Here is an 18,713-nt window from a genome sequence, read left to right on the forward strand (position 1 = left end):
CATAGGAGGACAAAATTTTTAGAGAATAAATAGTTTTCAAGACCCTGTGTCAGCATGGTGTCTTGTTAATGTTAAAATCTGGTTTTCTATTTGAAATGTATCTTAGCACAGAATTTTTTTTTTAATATTAATGCTATGTTTGCTGACTAAAACCCTGTGTGTGTCTCTATAAAGGTAAGAGGCAATATTTTTCTATCAATCAGACTTTCAAATATAACAAGCAGAGCCATCAATAGTTATCACAAAATGTGTCTGTGTGGGAAGTGGGTATAAACTTAAGAAATAGACTGCAGTTCTTTCTTAAATCAGGACAGTTCTGAGGCATCCCCTCCATAGCAAGCAGGCATTAAGTCTATTTTGTGAATAGGGTTTGCTCTACAGTAGAATAGGATTCAAGGAACAACTATGTCTAAGAAGTCTACAAGTGTATTTTTAAAGTTATTTATTCATTAATTTATTTATTGGCTGTGCTGGGTCTTCAGTGTTGCATGCAGGCTCTCTCTAGTTGTAGCAAGTGGGGGCTACTCTCTGGTTACAATGCATGGGCTTCGCATTGCAGTGGCTTCACTTGTTGTGGAGCATGGACTCTAGAGGGCATGGGCTTCAGTAGTTGTGCTGCATGGTCTTAGTTGCCCTGTGACATGTGGAATCTTCCTGGACCAGGGATTGAACCCATGTCCCCTGCATTGGCAGGCAGATTCTTAGCACTGGACTACAAGGAAGTCTGGTATTTCCTTTTAATGTAAGAGAATTACTAGCGCCACAAAGAACACTTTATTTACATTTAAACATTTTATAGTACTCTGCATTTAACTTAATAGATCCATTAGATTTATTTAAATATCTGTCTTATGTATCCTACCTTCCAGAAGCAAACTGAGGAAGAGTTTCTACATCCTATGATCACTTCATAAGAAAATGAAAAACCAAAATGCTAAGAAGGTCTTTTTCTAAGGAAACCTTGAAATTATGCAGTTAACTCAAGGTTTTTTCCCATCTTTTTTCCTTTAGCTTTGCTTCGAGTTGTTCTTCAGAAAGCTTAAGTTAATATTGATATATATGTATTTATTAAGATAATCCTCTAATCAACTACAATCAGAAAAAAATAGTGTAACTGCAAGTGTAAACTCTCTAATTATAAAGGAGGAATCCAAATTCATACCTGTCCTTCCTCCTTACAGAATATTGTATGGTATTGGAGGTGGCAGTGGTGCCCTCGTTAAAACTTAGATCTGGGCTAACTCTCAGGAAAATCATGATTTCAGATTGCTTCAAAGTCCTTGTAGCTATCATGGAATAGATAGCTCTCTAATAGTACATTTGCTGATTTCAGTAAACCAGGGTCACACTCTGGAAGCCAGAATGTGAACACATTAGGGATTGACATGGTTCTGCCTAATAATGTCTTTTCAGACACACATACCCAGGTCAGTAGGTGCCCAGTATGCTACTGGAGATCAGTGGAGAAATAACTCCAGAAAGAATGAAGGGATGGAGCCAAAGCAAAAACAATACCCAGCTGTGGATGTGACTGGTGATAGAAGCAAGGTCTGATGCTGTAAAGAGCAATATTGTATAGGAACCTGGAAGGTCAGGTCCATGAATCAAGGCAAATTGGAAGTGGTCAAACAGGAAATGACAAGAGTGAACGTCGACATTCTAGGAATTGGCAAACTAAAATGGACCGGAGTGGATGAATTTAACTCAGATGACCATTATATCTACTACTGTGGGCAGGAATCCCTTAGAAGAAATGGAGTAGCCATCATGGTCAACAAGAGAGTCCGAAATGTGGTACTTGGATGCAATCTCTAAAACGACAGAATGATCTCTGTTCATTTCCAAGGCAAACCATTCAATATCACGGTAATCCAAGTCTATGCCCCAACCAGTAACGCTGAAGAAGCTGAAGTTCAATGGTTTTATGAAGACCTACAAGACCTTTTAGAACTCACACCCCAAAAAGATATCCTTTTCATTATAGGGGACTGGAATGTAAAAGCAGGAAGTCAAGAAACACCTGGAGTAACAGGCAAATTTGGCCTTAGAATATGGAATGAAGCAGGGCAAAGACTAATCGACTTTTGCCAAGAAAATGCACTGGTCATAGCAAACACCCTCTTCCAACAACACAAGAGAAGACTCTACACATGGACATCACCAGATGGTCAACACTGAAATCAGATTGATTATATTCTTTGCAGCCAAACATGGAGAAGCTCTATACAGTCAACAAAAACAAGACCAGGAGATGACTGTGGCTAAGATCATGAGCTCCTTATTGCCAAATTCAGACTTAATTGAAGAAAGTAGGGAAAGCCACTCGACCATTCAGGTATGACCTAAATCAAATCCCTTATGAATATACAGTGGAAGTGAGAAATAGATTTAAGGGACTAGATCTGATAGAGTGCCTGATGAATTATGGACGGAGGTTCATGACATTGTACAGGAGACAGGGATCAAGACCATCCCAATGGAAAAGAAATGCAAAAAAGCAAAATGGCTATCTGAGGAGGCCTTACAAATAGTTGTGAAAAGAAGAGAAGCGAAAAGCCAAAGAGAAAAGGAAAGATATAAGCATCTGAATGCAGAGTTCCAAAGAATAGCAAGAAGAGATAAGAAAGCCTTCTTCAGCAATCAATGCAAAGAAATAGAGGAAAAGAACAGAATGGGAAAGACTAGAGATCTCTTCAAGAAAATTAGAGATACCAAGGGAATATTTCATGCAAAGATGGGCTCAATAAAGGACAGAAATGCTATGGACCTAACAGAAGCAGAAGATATTAAGAAGGGGTGGCAAGAATACACAGAAGAACTGTACAAAAAAGATCTTCATGACCCAGATAATCATGATGGTGTGATCACTCACCTAGAACCAGACATCCTGGAATGTGAAGTCAAGTGGGCTTTAGGAAGCACCACTACGAACAAAACTAGTGGAGGTGATGGAATTCCAGTTGAGCTCTTTCAAATCCTGAAAGATGATGCTGTGATGATACTGCACTCAATATGCCAGCAAATTTGGAAAACTCAGCAGTAGCCACAGGACTGGAAAAGGTCAATTTTCATTCCAATTCCAAAGAAAGGCAATGCCAAGGAATGTTCAAACTACCGCACAATTGCACTCATCTCACACGCTAGTAAAGTAATGCTCAAAATTCTCCAAGCCAGGCTTCAGCAATATGTGAACCGTGAACTTCCAGATGTTCAAGCTGGTTTTAGAAAAGGCAGAGGAACCAGAGATCAAATTGCCAACATCCGCTGGATCATGGAAAAAGCAAGAGAGTTCCAGAAAAACATCTATTTCTGCTTTCTTGACTATGCCAAAGCCTTTGACTGTGTAGATCACAGTAAACTGTGGGAAATTCCAAAAGAGATGGAAATACCAGAGCATCTGACCTGCCTCTTGAGAAACCTATATGCAGGTCAGGAAGCAACAGTTAGAACTGGACATGGACTAACAGACTGGTTCCAAATAGGAACAGGAGTACGTCAAGGCTATATATTGTCACCCTGCTTATTTAACTTCTATGCAGAGTACATCATGAGAAACGCTGAGCTGGAAGAAGCACAAGCTGGAATTAAGATTGCCGGGAGAAATATCAATAACCTCAGATATGCAGATGACACCACCCTTATGGCAGAAAGTGAAAAGGAACTAAAAAGCCTCTTGATGAAAGTGAAAGTGGAGAGTGAAAAAGTTGGCTTAAAGCTCAACATTCAGAAAACTAAGATCATGGCATCTGGTCCCATCAGTTCATGGGAAATAGATGGGGAAACAGTGGAAACAGTGTCAGACTTTATTTTGGGGGGCTCCAAAATCACTGCAGATGGTGACTGCAGCCATGAAATTAAAAGACGCTTACTTCTTGGAAGAAAAGTTATGACCAACCCAGATAGCATGTTGAAGAGCAGAGACATTATTTTGCCAAATAGGGTCCATCTAGTCAAGGCTATGGTTTTTCCAGTGGTCGTGTATGGATGTGAGAGTTGGACTGTGAAGAAAGCTGAGCGCCAAATAATGGATGCTTTTGAACTGTGGTGTTGGAGAAGACTCTTGAGAGTCCCTTGGACTACAAGGAGATCCAACCAGTCCATTCTGAAGATCAGCCCTGGGATTTCTTTGGAATGAATGATGCTATAGCTGAAACTCCAGTACTTTGGCCACCTCATGCGAAGGGTTGACTCATTGGAAAAGACTGTGATGCTGGGAGGGATTGGGGGCAGGAGGAGAAGGGAACAAGAGAGGATGAGATGGCTGAATGGCATCACGGACCCGATGGACGTGCTTCTGAGTGAACTCCGGGAGTTGGTGATGGACAGGGAGGCCTGGTGTGCTGCGATTCATGGCGTCACAAAGAGTCGGATACGACTGAGCGACTGAATTGAACTGAACTGCCTAATAATGTAAATCAGACTGTTATGTTTAGAAAAGTTGTTTCATTTTCCTCAAAATTATTCTAGAATTTGACTCAGTACTTATTTTAGAAACGTGTGCATGAGCTTGATTTCAAAGACAAAAATTGTGTTTGAATATTTGAGTCTTTATTCTGTAATCCTTTTTTGAGGAAGCTGATGTATTTCATCTTCCCTTTTTTATACTTCCTAGTCACTCTTGTTTTGAATATCTACTCACTATCTAAGATCCTTTTCTCTACTGTTTTCTAAAGTGTTTTCTGAGCAAGTATAGAAGTTTCTAGGGTTCTCTATGGAAAGTCTTAACATTTTCTATTTTATTGAACCATATGGCATTGCCATTTTGTCGGCCCAGAGCAGCTGAATGAAAGCTTAGCCTTAACCGAAGGTCACCTGGAAACTTCTAAGTGACTTAATTCTTTACTAAGTGTCAAAGCAGACACAACCTAGCCTGGCCCGAAAGGGACCTATGGTTAAACATACAGCCATAGTACTTCATAGTTTTATGCCTCAAACCAAGCCAGTAATCAGAGATGCCTTTTAAGATATATCACTTCAGACACATTTTATGAGCCATTTCAGATTCTCTCAGACTCACCATCTCATTTTAGCTGCCACTGCTTATAGGGGCTAACCAGCTATATGTAGGTGCAGAGGGCCTATTTTTGTTCCCATGTCCCCACCACTACCATTCTAAAACATATATAGCCCAGTAGGGGAACCATTGACAAGTGGGAGACAGAACTAGTGGATAAATTCTTCCCTTTTTTTGTTTTTCCCTTTAATCTTGGACTGTCTTGAGTCTCACTATATATAGCTTCTGGGATGAGTCCTCTGACTCTAACAATTAATCATATTTAATAGCATCCAGCTCAGTAATAACTCTTTGTATTGCCACTCCCCTAACTGGCTTAATCCTCCTTTCCCATAACTCTACTTCCTAATAAAATAACGTAAAATCTCTTTACTTCAGCAGTGCCTTCTGAGGAACCCAGGCTATATCCAACAATGTTCTCAAATTTTCATCAGTCACCTATGATAAAATACATGCTGAAGCTTGAGAATTATTCCTCTAGGACTTTTTTCTTTTTTCTTTTATACTGGAAGATAATTGATTAATAATGTTGTGTTAGTGTCAGGTGTAAAGCAAAGTGATGCAGTTGTATAAGTATCTATTCTTTTTCAAATTCTTTCCCCTTTAGGTTATTACAGAATATTGAGCAGAGTTCCCTGTGTAATGATAGGTCCTTGTTGGTTGTCTATTTTAAATATAGCAGTGTATACAGGTCAGTCCCAAACTCATAATCTATCTCTCCCCCACTCCCTTCCCCTGTGGTAACCATAAGTGTGTTCTTTAAGTCTGTGAATCTTTTCTGTTTTGTAAATAAGTTCATTTGTATCATTTTTTTTTAGATTCTGCATATAACCAATGTCATGATACTCATTTTTCTCTAACTGACTTCACTTAGTATGACAATCTCCAGTTCCATCCATGTTGCTGCAGATGGCATTATTTCATTCCTTTTAATGGCTGAGTAATATCCCAATATATATACAGACCGCATCTTTTTTTCTGTCTCTTTTCAGTCTTTTTTTACTTTCACATTAAACATGGTTCTTGTACATGGTAGAGGAAATGATTTACAAGCCTTCCAATCATTTTTAGTCGAGTTTCTTTAGGATATATATGAAATATGAGTTTCCTTCTCCCCAACACTCTGTGCTAAAAATCGGTTGCTGTTCTGCATTCACCCTAATAAACCGTTTGAAAGGAGATAGGCCTAGTTTTGACATCTTTCCAGCCTTCCCCAAGTTTTATCTCCAGACTTTACCCAAATTTTATCTGTCTTTCTTTATTTTTAACTTGATTACTTCTGTTGCTTTCATTTTAAATTGGACTACATCTTTATCCAGTCATTTGTCAATGGACAAGTAGGTTGTTTTCAAAGTCTTGGCCATTGTAAACAGCACTGCAGTTTAATATTGGGGTGCACATATCCTTTCAAACCATGTTTTTCTCCAGATACATGCCCAGGAGTGGGATTGCTGAGCCACATAGTAGCTCTACTTTTAGTTTTTTAAAGAGACCTCCATTCTATTCTCGTAGTGGTTGTACCAATTTACATTCCCACCAACAGGATAAGATAATTCTCTTTTCTCCATACTTTCTACAACATTTATTGTTTGTAGACTTTTTGATGCAGAAATTATTTCTGCCCTCATGAAGTTTTAAAATTTATTTTTATTGGAGTATAATTGCTTTACATTGATGTGTTAGTTGCTACTGTACAGCAAAGTGAATTAGGTATATGTATACCTATATCTCCTCTTTTTTGGATTCTTCCCATTTAGGTTACTACAGAACATTGAGTAGAATTCCCTGTGCTATACAGTAGGTTCTCATTAGTTATCTGTTTTATACATAGTAGTGTATATATGTTATCCCATTCTCCCAATTCATCCCACACACCCCAAGTATCCATGCATACATTCTCTACATCTATGTTTCTATTTCTGCTTTGCAGGAAAGTTCATTGGTATAATTTTTCAGGATTCCACATATAAGCAATATTATATGATATTTGTTGTTCTCTTTCTTGTTCACTGCACTCTGTATGACAGTCTCTAGGTCCATCCACATCTCTGCAAATAAGTGCAGGGAATTTATTTACACCCTGCATGGTATATATTGTGTCCACATTTCTTGAAAGGATGGATATGTAAGCCAATGTGCTGTGTTCAGTCACTCAGTTGTATCCGACTCTTTGCAACCCCATGAACTATAGCCTGCCAGACTTCTCTGTCCATGGAATTTTCCAGGCAAGAATACTGGAATGGGTTGCCATGCCCTCCTCCAGGGGATCTTCCTGACCAAAGGATCAAACCTGCATCTCCTGCATTGGCAGATGGATTCTTTACCTCTGTGCCACCTGGGAAGCCCCATGTAAGCCAACATTATATGTAATTTTTATCTTGGTCCACAGATTTTGGGGGCATATTAAATTTGGAATGTTAATGAAGGTTAATTTTAATTATGTTAATCTAAATAAAATATTAAATTATTCAGTGATTAACTATTTTTATATGTTTATTCAGGCTTCCCAGGTGGTATGTGAGCACACACACATAAGTTCATTCAACTTCTATTCCTAAAGATATTCTTAAGCTTCTAACCATGAGGTCCTGGGCCAGCAGTAAGTGATCATTTAGGTTCCTAGTAGACCAGCCTTCCTACAGTTAACTATAAATTCTGGCCAACAACAAAAATTCCAACTAAAAAAGTTATAGAGAATGAACAGAAGTAGGCATGTTTCAGAGAGGAGTTGAAACTTAGAACAAGGCACTGGTATGGGGTGAATTTCACTTTTTGAGCCTTTTAGCCTGAGGACAGGCCACAGTCACAGCGTGGGGTGGCTAAACAGACAAAACTGGCCATGTTTTTGGCCTGAGAGAGAGTACAGACCATGAGACAACTGAAGCCACTGCAAAATGAAGGGAGGGACATTCAGTAAAGGAGCGATCCAGACAATGGGGGTCTAAAATTCTGAGCATAAACTTTCCCAAGTCTCCAGCTAGTCCTCAACGCATGAACAAATGGCAAATTCAAAGCAGCTTTCAGTTCAGTTCAATTCAGTCGCTCAGTCATGTCTGACTCTGCAACCCCATGGGCTACAGCATGCCAGACTTACCTTTCCATCACCAACTCCCGGAGTTTTCAGCTAAACAGATTTTATCTGGTGTCCTCAATGAGCAAAGTCAAGTTTGAAGTTGGAGTTTAACCAATTTAATGTTTCTACAAAATGAAAATTGCAACACTTTTTGAAATTATTTAACAGAATCCACAATCTCCACAACATATAACATTCCAAATAGCTGAGACAATCTAAAATTACTTGTTTTTTAAAATTAACTTTTATTGAAGTAGTTGAAATGCAGTGATGTATTAATGACTGAAAGTGAAAGTTAGCCGTACAGTCGTGTTCGACTCTGTGATCCCATGGACTATAGCCTGCCAGGCTCCTCTGTCCATGGAATTCTCCAGGCAAGAGTACTGGAGCGGGTTGTCATTTCCTTCCCCAGGGGATTTTCTCAACCCAGGGATCAAACCCAGGTTCCCTGCATTGCAGGCAGATTTCTTTACCAGCTGAGCTACTGCTGCTGCTAAGTCGCTTCAGTCATGTCCCACTCTGCAATCCCATAGACGGCAGCCCACCAGGCTCCCCCGTCCCTGGGATTCTCCAGGCAAGAACACTGGAGTGGGTTGCCATTTCCTTCTCCAATGCATGAAAGTGAAAGTGAAATCGCTCAGTCATTTCCAAATCTTAGCAACCGCATGGACTGAAGCCTACCAGGCTTCTCCATCCATGGGATTTTCCAGGCGACAGTACTAGAGTGGGGTGCCATTGCCTTCTCTGGACTGAGCCACTAGGGAAGCCCATATTAATTATTGCTATACAGCAAAGTGACTCAGTAATACATATATATACATTTTTTAATATTATTTTCCTTTTTATGGTTTATCACAGGGTATTGAATACAGTTCCCTGTATTACAGAGTAGAACCTCGTTTATCCATTATATATGAAATTTGTAGATATAATATTAGACAATACAGCACTACTGCCATTTTTAGGGGTGAAAATCACTTAAATCGCTAATCGTAAACATGGACTAGGTGACTTCTTAGATTTCACAATAGACATAACATCAACCTTGTAAGTTAGAGTGAATTAAAGGTAATAGCCATGAAAAAGGCAATTTATACAAGATGCCAAACAAATGTCAAACTGTTTGATTCTTGTATACTCTGTATTTTGGCCCTAAATTAGATATCTGGTTATAGTAAGACTTCCCCTGCCTGATTTACTGGTCTAACCTGTCTCAGTCAATAATTGGCAGATGTAAACTCAGATTATGTAAGTCAAGTTAGTATCAGTGCAGCAGTTTCTCTACTTGCCTATTTCTCATACTTTGTCATCTAGTTTTTAATTTTGTGATTATTTTAAAAGATAAAGCCAATAGTTCATTTAAATGTACTTTCATATTAACATATCAAAGCCCTTGAATACCTATGTTACACACAATATTTGTACATTCACAATATAGTTGTACCCACTGACTATAGTATCTCCTCACCAGATCAGATGCCAAATATCAAGTATATGTCTATTGGTAGCCCGATGTTGAGCTCCTGCTGAGCTCTGATATGGCTTTCTGACAAGTGTGACATTTGTAATATAAATCTGTTTCAGCAGGTGTTTTAAATGGTTATGAGTGCAGAACTTTCTGATCCATGTTTGTGGAGCTTGATTTGTGAAATCTGTCCCTGACCTCAAGTATGGTCTGCCCAAGTGATACAGTTAGGCACTTTCTTCTTCCTTTTTCCCATGTATGTCCCACTTTTCATGTTTATCACACTGTCCTGTAGTTTGTAACTGTCACTTCTCTTTCTTTCTTTGAGACTGAGTTTCTTGAGGGTGGATCACATTGTGTATTCTAATCACCAAACACAGGACCTAGAAGTATTCAATAAATGTTCTTTGAGCAGGTAGAAGGCCATAAAATACTTCTGTAGATGGGATATTGTTTGGGGCTTAAAAAAATTTTTTTTAATATATATTCCTCCCACCAACTTTTCGAATCCAGTTTGAGGCAGCTAGTACTAGAAGAATGACTACTAGGTCAATGATCTTGATTTAGACTTTATCTAGATCTTTATTTCAGAATTTTCCATTTTCTTGTCTTTTGTTTTTCTGAAATATAGACTGATTAATAAACTTTTCTGTAAATACATATTGTTTAAAAGTTTCTGACTTTCCAGTAGCTACTTCTTAAATTTTATTAAAAGATTTTACCAAATTTTACTAAAAATTTTCTTTCTAATCTAGACTGTGTTTTATTTAAGCCACAGAGACTAAATATACCTATGCATGCATGCATGCTCAGTTGCTTCACTCATGTACAACTTTGTGACCCTATGGACTATAGTCCACTTAAGTGATAGGCAAATTCAGAGAGCCAAATAGATGGGCAAACAGTGGCTGACTTTATTTTTTTGGCTCCAAAATCACTGCAGGTGGTGATTGCAGCCATGAAATTAAAAGACGCTTACTCCTTGGAAGGAAAGTTATGACCAACCTAGACAGCAAATTAAAAAGCAGAAACATTACTTTGTCAACAAAGGTCCGTCTAGTAAAGGCTGTGGTTTTTCCAGTAGTCATGTATGGATTTGAGAGTTGGACTATAAAGAAAACTGAGCGCCAGAGAATTGATGCTTTTGAACTGTGGTGTTGAAGAAGACTCTTGAGAGTCCCTTGGACTGCAAGGAGATCCAACCAGTCCATCCTAAAGGAGATCAGTCCTGGGTGTTCATTGGAAGGACTGATGTTGAAGCTGAAACTCGAGTACTTTGGCTATCTGATGCAAAGAACTGACTCATTTGAAAAGACCCTGATGCTGGGAAAGATTGAGGGCAGTAGGAGAAGGGGACACGTCACTGACTCAATGGACATGAGTTTGGGTAGGCTCCAGGAGTTAGTGATGGACAGGGAGGCCTGGCGTGCTGCAGTTCATGGGGTCACAAAGAGTTGGACACGACTGAGTGACTGAACTGAACTGATGGATTTTTTTGCGGCGGGGGGAGGGTGGCTTCCTTCATAGCTCAGTCGGTAAAGAATCTGCCTACAATACAGGAGTCCCGGGTTTGATTCCTGGGTTGGAAAGATGCCCTGGAGAAGGAAATGGCCACCCACTCCAGTATTCTTGCCTGGAGAATCCCATGGGCAGAGCAGCCTGGCAGGCTATAGTCCATGGGTTCGCAAGAGTCAGACATGACTTAGCAACTAAAACACCACCACCCTGGATTTTTTGTTACTACATTTAGCAATATTTTGTAAGGAAATTTTATGAAAGCTTGTTAATGATATTATTGTTTTCTAATAGACTATGGAAGGTTTCCATAGGTAAGAATTAGCACTTTATCACTCCAGAATATAAACAAAGTGGATAGATGTCAACTGCATCTAAAAGAAAGTTCCTGTGAAGGAAATAATGGTAATCTCAATTTTAGATTAGGTAGAATTCCCATGTGAAAACTGTGGTTCATCTTATATGACAGCATGTAGCATATCCAGCTGCTTTCTCTTTCTAATCAAAACATTTGCTTGCAATAACAGCTGCCTCTCTGCCTTGTTTTTAACAATTTGCAGCAAGTCAAACTGGGAACAGCGTGTCCACAGTAAGAGAACTCAGGATTCTGGGACATGTCTTTTCTATAATTTCAAAATAAGAAAAAAGAAATGCCAATTCACAAACTGGTTGTCTTTTTCCTCTAAAGCTTTGTTTCATGAGCCCTAACAAGCAAAATTTACAATCAACACTAGTATACTGAAGTCCAGAGATTTATAAACAATTTTCTTTTCAAAATTTGTTTTTGTTGTTCAGTCGCTAAGTCATGTCCAATTCTTTGCAACCCCATGGACTGCAGCACCCCAGGCTCCTCTGTCCTTCACCCTGGGTTTGCTCAAATTCATGTCCATTAAGTCAGTGATGCTATCTAACCATCTCATCCTCTGATCCCCCCTTTTCCTTTTACTTTGAATCTTTCCCAGCATCAGGGTTTTTTCAAATGAGTCAGTTTTTCACATCAGGTGGCCAAAGTATTGGATCTTCTTTGGCAGCAGTCTTTCCAATGAATATTCAGGGTTGATTTCCTTTAAGATTGACTGGTTTGATGTCCTTGCAGTCATCAAGGCTCTTAAGAGTCTTCTCTAGCACAATTCAAAAGCATTTAAAATTATGTATCAGATATGTCCAATACAGTGCATAACTTCTGTACTCATCAATCATTTTGGAAAAACAGAATATAGGAACTGAGTTTTTCATATAATGGTAAATTATTCTTCTGAGCCATTATCTGTGTCATGTTTATGAAACTGCATTTCTAAAAGTTAATACGACTACTACATATGACTATATTATAGGTAGCATTTGACTCAAACATAAAACACATTAAACTGAATTAGTATGAATAACTTTTGGAATACATTTTATAATCAATGGTTTGGTATAAGCAAATTTTGCAGTTTTTGAAGAAAATATTTGATTGTTAATGTCATAATTTAGTAAAGCATTCATTTATAAGTATCATCATCATATCAAGGGAAGAAAAGAGGATATGTAATTTAGGTCAGACCAACACATCTTAAGCATTAAAAGATGTGTGTTTGAAAGATGTCAGTCTCCTCATGTTCTGGAAATAAAAATGAGACAAACAATACAATAGAACTTCATGCATCCCCATAGAAGTCTGAATAACCAATCACTTAAAATTTCACCATCTGCTCTTACTGAAGCAGCAAGATTGAGGCGTTTTCTGGCCATGATGATCAGAATGTAACAGAATGAGAAACAGTAACAGGATTCCCCCCACACATCCTTTCTTATTTACTGTTGTGGTTCTTAATGAAAACCTGGGCTATACAAAGAAAAGGGGAGGATGTCCCCCGCCCCATCTCCTAATTGAGTGCTTATACCCAGTAATAGCTTTTCGCTGCCCTGGGCAGCATGACATTGCCTCATTTGGCCTCGCACAGCTATTATTCCAGGAGGCAGCTAGTGAAGTGCCTCAATCCATCTGCTTGCTTTTCATGGGCTGGTGCTTTCCTTGATGTTGACAGCTGTCTTAATATTCCTGGGCCACCTGCCACATAGCAAATACTGTGCCGTAATGCATACACAGAAATGTATCCCTCTGGTGGACTTTTTAGAACAAAAAGCATTTCTAAACCATGCTTGCATCCTTGTTGAAAGGCTTCAGGGTCAGCACTTTGTTCTCATACTTTTGAGGAGTAATGTGCTTATGCTTTGGAAATGGTAGTTCAGTTACAGTGTGATGAACTTGAGCTTTTCTCACATATCAAATAAGCTATTGAATTGTACTCTTTTTGTAGAAGTCATGGTCACAGGAAGCAGAGGAAGAGAACAAACTGACAGTTATTTCCTCTAGTGAGCCTTCATGGAAATTTCTAGACTAAGTTGGCATGTGTGCATGGTAAGTTGCCTCAGTTGTGTCTGACTCTGTGATACCCCCTGTACTGTAGCCCACCAGGCTCCACTGTCCATGGAATTCCCCAGGCAAGAATACTGGTGTGGGTTGCCATTTCCTCCTCCAGGAGATCTTCCCAACCCAGGAATCAAACCCATGTCTTATATGTCTCCTGCACTGGAGACTAAGTTGGGGTTCATCCTACGTATGCTCATAGAAGGACTTTCTCTTTTCCTATCTGCTTTGCTCATCTGTTCACCCCATCAGACTTGCGTCTTGAGGGAAAGCTCTTGGTCTTATCACTGTATCTCTAAGAATGAGTGTGTTTCTGATCCATAGTCAGCACTCAAGGACAAATCCAGGTTTTAAGGTACCTGAAGATTTTTGCAATTTCTCTTTAAAGAAAAATATTTAAAATTAAAAATAAAAATTAGATATAAAAGTGAATAAAAAATAAATCATACAAATGACCAATTTTAAATGATTGATTAATATTATAAATGTCACAGTCTAGAAAAACAGCATTTTTTCCATTATCTGCCTATTATACTTCTATAATTTTTTTTCTTATATTTTTGTTAGTGTATTCTTTCATATGACATTTTCTAATATTTTCTATACATATAGTGGAAAGATAAAGTCTTTCCTTAAATTTGGATGAGCATACTTATTGCTAGAAAGGCTAGGTAAGCATACAACATTATATACCCATATACACACTCATTGTGGTATTGCTATAGGTCTGTGCCCTACAAACAGATATTATCATAAGTTCTATTTTACATGATTTTCATTTAAAAGTTTGCTGCATTTACAATTATAAAAATTGTATGTACTACATTAACATATAACTGTTTTGAGAGAAATTACATCAATCAGAAGTGATTCTTTTAAGTTTTATCTTCTGTTGCTTGAAATAGTTTTCCACAACTCACCTTTTGCTGTTGTACATTTTGAATCTTGTTTCACCTCTACTACCCACACATTTTCAGTGTTAGAGGACTTAGGATATGTTTATGTCGCGATAGTGCTTCTGGTCCTGTATCTTAGGTGTAATGCCTGGTGAGTTGCCCAATGAACAAACTGAAATTAAAGCAGTAACAGCTATTCTTTGGAGAAACTGACAACCACATAAATACATTCCACTAAATCCAAACTAAAATCCACACCACACATTTTGCAGCATGCCCTAAAGGGCCTCCAGTAACTCTAATACCAGCTGACTCTAGGAATAAGGTGATGGAGGGAAAATCCAAGTGGAAAGAGATTGTGGTCTTAATTGTGCAGTTTAAACATTTGCTTTTATAAATTTCATAAACACCACCAAGTGATCACATTCCTGAACTCACCTTGGAAGAGACCATGCCAATGAGGTGCCTTGAAGCTTTGATTTCATCAGCCTCACAGTATATATGCTTCTAACATACTCATTAAATGAGGAACTGATCAGTTCTTGAAAAGTAAATAAATGATAATTCAGGAGTCATTGATTTATGGCTTTAAGCTAATTTTTCATAGAGTTTGCAAAGCATTTGAATGAATGCAAGTGTACCTGGTGCCCTGCCTCCATTAAGGCAAACTTTATGAAAAATTAGCTTAAAGCCATAAATCAATGACCCCCGAATTTTCATTTATTTACTTTTCAAGTACTGATCCATTCCTAGGTGTCATCTGCTCTTAGGTTCTGAACTCATAATAATGAGTTTCTGAATACTGAGTTCTAAGATTGCATTAGAAAGTCTGTAAAAAGGTTGAATTTTAGAGTTTTAATGATCTTAGAGATTCTAATTTAGCACAGTCATCTTCATTTGGTCATTCAGTTTTTCTTGAAGACATTTAAAGAGTGTCTATGGCAGAAGCATATTTACTGTGAAGCTGATGAAGCCAAAGCTTCAAGGCACTTCATTGGCATAGTCATTTTTAATGTGAATTCAGGAATGTGATCACTTGGTATATGGGGCTTCCCTAATGGCTCAAATGGTAAGGAGTCTGCCTGCAGTGCAGAACACCCAGGTTTGACCCCTGGGTTGGGAAGTTCCCCTGGAAAATGGAATGGCTACCCACCTCAGTATTCTTCTCTGGAGAATTCCATTAACAGAGGAGCCTGGTGGGCTATAGTCCAGAGGATCACAAAGAGTCTGACCCCATTGAGCGACTAACACTTTTTTTTCCACATGAATACATATATATCATAGGTTTGTATTGGCCCAACTGTTTATTTTAGGGGTCTCTAATAACATTTATACTATCTTATACCTTTGCAAGCTATTTATTAATAGAGGGATTCTAGCTGGATGAACATTCTACTACCTCAACTATCACCACCAATACTATAGATAAATAGTTTCTAGATAAATGAAGGACTTTACCTGACATGATTCTGATGCCTTCTCCCACTGAGGATAGTGATTATTGAAAAAAATATGACTAGCCCAGCTTTCCCCTTGAGGGCTATTTTTTTAGAAAAATGATTTTCTTAAATAGCATTATTAGATAAACCCATAAGTAGTGATAAACTGTACTGGCCCCAACAAGATTTTATCCCCAGAGAAACATCCTGAACAGTCTACCCTCTGGATAGGTAGTAGGGTGTAGGACCTGCTTTGGTCATAGTACAAGGGCTGGACACATCTGGTAGCCATCCAGGATTCCTTTGGGGAGATTAATTCTCCAGGCCTTCTAGCTGGAGGGAACAACTGGCTTCCTACTCTCTTTGCTTTCATATTCTCTGGGCTTTCTGGCAAGCAGGCCAAAACAAGATTCCTCCCCAAAACAGTAAGACTTAATTGGGAACTTTACTTGTCTTATTCTAGTTTATTTTTCTAGCTTTTTCCTCACAGGAGAAGGTTTTCAAAAGAGAAAGCGCTGGTCAGTCTTGAGGGATAGTCTGGGGTGAACCCAGCAGAAGGAATCCGTACTGATTTAACTTTGGTAGGTTAAACTGAGCCAGAACAAATTAAGGTGAGTAACCTTGGTCTCTGCTGCAGTTGGTAGGGGTTAGAGTGCTTCTAGGAGGCAGCTACCTTGTGGCAGGAAAGTTCAATAGCCCTCAGCTGATGCTGAAATGGGGCTTATGGACATCCTGTCTACCCATAAACAACCTTCTCCAGGACTCCAGTCAGAGCAGGCCAACCTCAGGGTACCTTCCTTCCCCCTCCCTCAAGTCGGAACTGCCTTGGCCATTTCATTTTATCTCATTTACTTGTATAGAATTTTTAGCGAACAGGTATAAGATAATCACTTTTATGACTTCTACACCCTCTCAGGGGCAGCTGGCTTTAAAACAAACCACCTAGGGTGAATGGGCCCCTTGATGTTTTCTCTACTAGCCATCAGGATATACAAAACTAAAAAAAACAAAAAGAATCTATGCTACTATATTAGTGAAATAAGTCAGAAACAGAAGGACAAATACTCACTATATTTGGATTCACTTATACTGATGAATCTAAAACAGTCAAATCCATAGAAGCAATGTGGAAAGGGAGTTGCCAGGGGTTGGGGGAGGGGAAACAGGGCATTATTAATAAACGGTATTATTCAAAGGGAAAGCTGAAGTTATGCACGATGAGTAAATCTTTGAGTTCTACTTACAGCACAGTGCTGTAGTTCACAGTACTGTATTACATACTTAAAACTTTGCTAAGAGGGCAAATCTTATGTCATAATTGTTTATAATAAGAGTGGGAGGAAAGTTCTGGAAGTCATGGATGGTTTTATAGCATAGATTGTGATGACAGTTTCATGGTGTATGTTTATTTTCAGTCTCATCAAGTTGCATACGTAAATTATTACACCTTTTTGTTTGTATAAAAAAATAAAACTAAGAAAAGTCAAACGACTGTATTTAGACATAATTCAAACTAAATCTTAAGGACCTTTTGGTTTCCAGATTTCAGTGATATCTGTGTAATAACTACAAAATATTTGTTTCCCCATAGTTTGAATTGTACTTGTTTTTGATCAGAGTCATTTTTGCAAGAGGGTTCGCCGGGGAGCAGTATGTATTACTAACACGGAGTATGAGAAATATCAAAGCACATCTGGGTTAGGGTCAGTTACCCACAGATAGTAAGCCAGTCGAGCCAGAAAAGAGTCGTTGACAGACCTGGACGGCACCTTCGGCACCGTGGAGTGTGAGAAATATCAAAGCACATCTGGCTTAAGGTAAGTTACCCCACAGATAGTAAGCCAGCCGAACCAGAAAGGACCTGTTGACAGACCTGAACAGGCACTTATGGCGCCCTCAACTTCTGAGACTGGGCCACGGGGTAGCCGCAACTTTTTCAGCCCCGGGAAACTGTTTAAGGAATTACTGTTCGTTAGCTGAAATGCAGCCTAGGGCACTCTGGTACCGCAGTTTAGTTCATGAGCTTCTTTCAAACTTTAATTCATGAACTTGTTTCAAAAGTCTGAAAACCGTTCCGTGCACTGACTGGACGATAGAAAAACAAATCAATAATAGAAAAAATTGAGAGAAAAGACAAATGGGCTGGCAGGCTGAGCTCTTTTGGGCGGGAAGCCTGGAGCCCGGCGTTGCGGGGTGGCGCGTCTCCCCCGCCCCGGATCTCAGGCCCACGCCGAGCGCGAGGACCGGCCAGCGGCGGCGGCCGGGCCCGGGCTCGGGGCGGAGCCGCGGCCTCTGGCTCCTCCTGGGGGCGGGCGGCCCGGGCGTGGAGGGAGGAGCCGCCTCAGAGCACGAGAAGGAGTAGTGCGGGAAGCCGGTCGCGCCCGCGCTTCTACCGCCCGGGATGGACTGAGCCGCGCCGGCGGCCCGCGCCGAGTCGCTCTTGCCCTCGCCGGGTCCCACGGCCCCGGGCCGGGCTCCCGACACCGCCTCACGCGTTCCCCGCCGACGGCCTCGGACCGGCTGCCGCCCCAGGGAGATGTCCGGCGGCCGGAGGAGGGGCGGCGCCCCCTGGCATAGCTTTTCCCGATTCTTTGCTCCCCGAAGCCCTTCCCGGGACAAGGAAGAGGAAGAGGAGGAGAGGCCGGGGACAAGCCAGCCGCCCGCGCCGGGCCGGGACGCTGCCAGGTGGGAGCCGCTGGGTCGTCTGGGGCCCCGCGCCGACTCAGGACGGGAGGGTTCCTGGCCCCGCTGTCGGCCAGGCTGCGCTCCCCACTTTCTGTTCTCCTTCTTCCATTGCTCAAGTTTTTTCCTTCTCTCTCAGTTCCCGCGCCGCATCACTTGGTCTGTAAATCCGGGTGAAGTCCGTGGCCAGCGACCGGGCCAGCCCGCGGGGCGCTC

At 40.2% G+C, this 18,713-nt stretch overlaps 1 protein-coding gene across 1 annotated transcript in view; it reads left to right on the forward strand.

Annotated features, from left to right (window-relative positions):
• Positions 1-18,351: 18,351 nt before the first annotated feature.
• Positions 18,352-18,713, forward strand: part of CRYBG3 (crystallin beta-gamma domain containing 3) — a 124,785-nt gene continuing 124,423 nt past the window's right edge. The window contains exon 1 of the mRNA XM_068983619.1: positions 18,352-18,500. Within this exon, the coding sequence (XP_068839720.1) occupies positions 18,352-18,500 (149 nt within the window). The remainder of the gene's footprint in view (positions 18,501-18,713) is intronic.

The sequence above is a fragment of the Capricornis sumatraensis genome, chromosome 1 (assembly GCF_032405125.1).
Source record: "Capricornis sumatraensis isolate serow.1 chromosome 1, serow.2, whole genome shotgun sequence".
Classification (NCBI taxonomy): domain Eukaryota; kingdom Metazoa; phylum Chordata; class Mammalia; order Artiodactyla; family Bovidae; genus Capricornis; species Capricornis sumatraensis.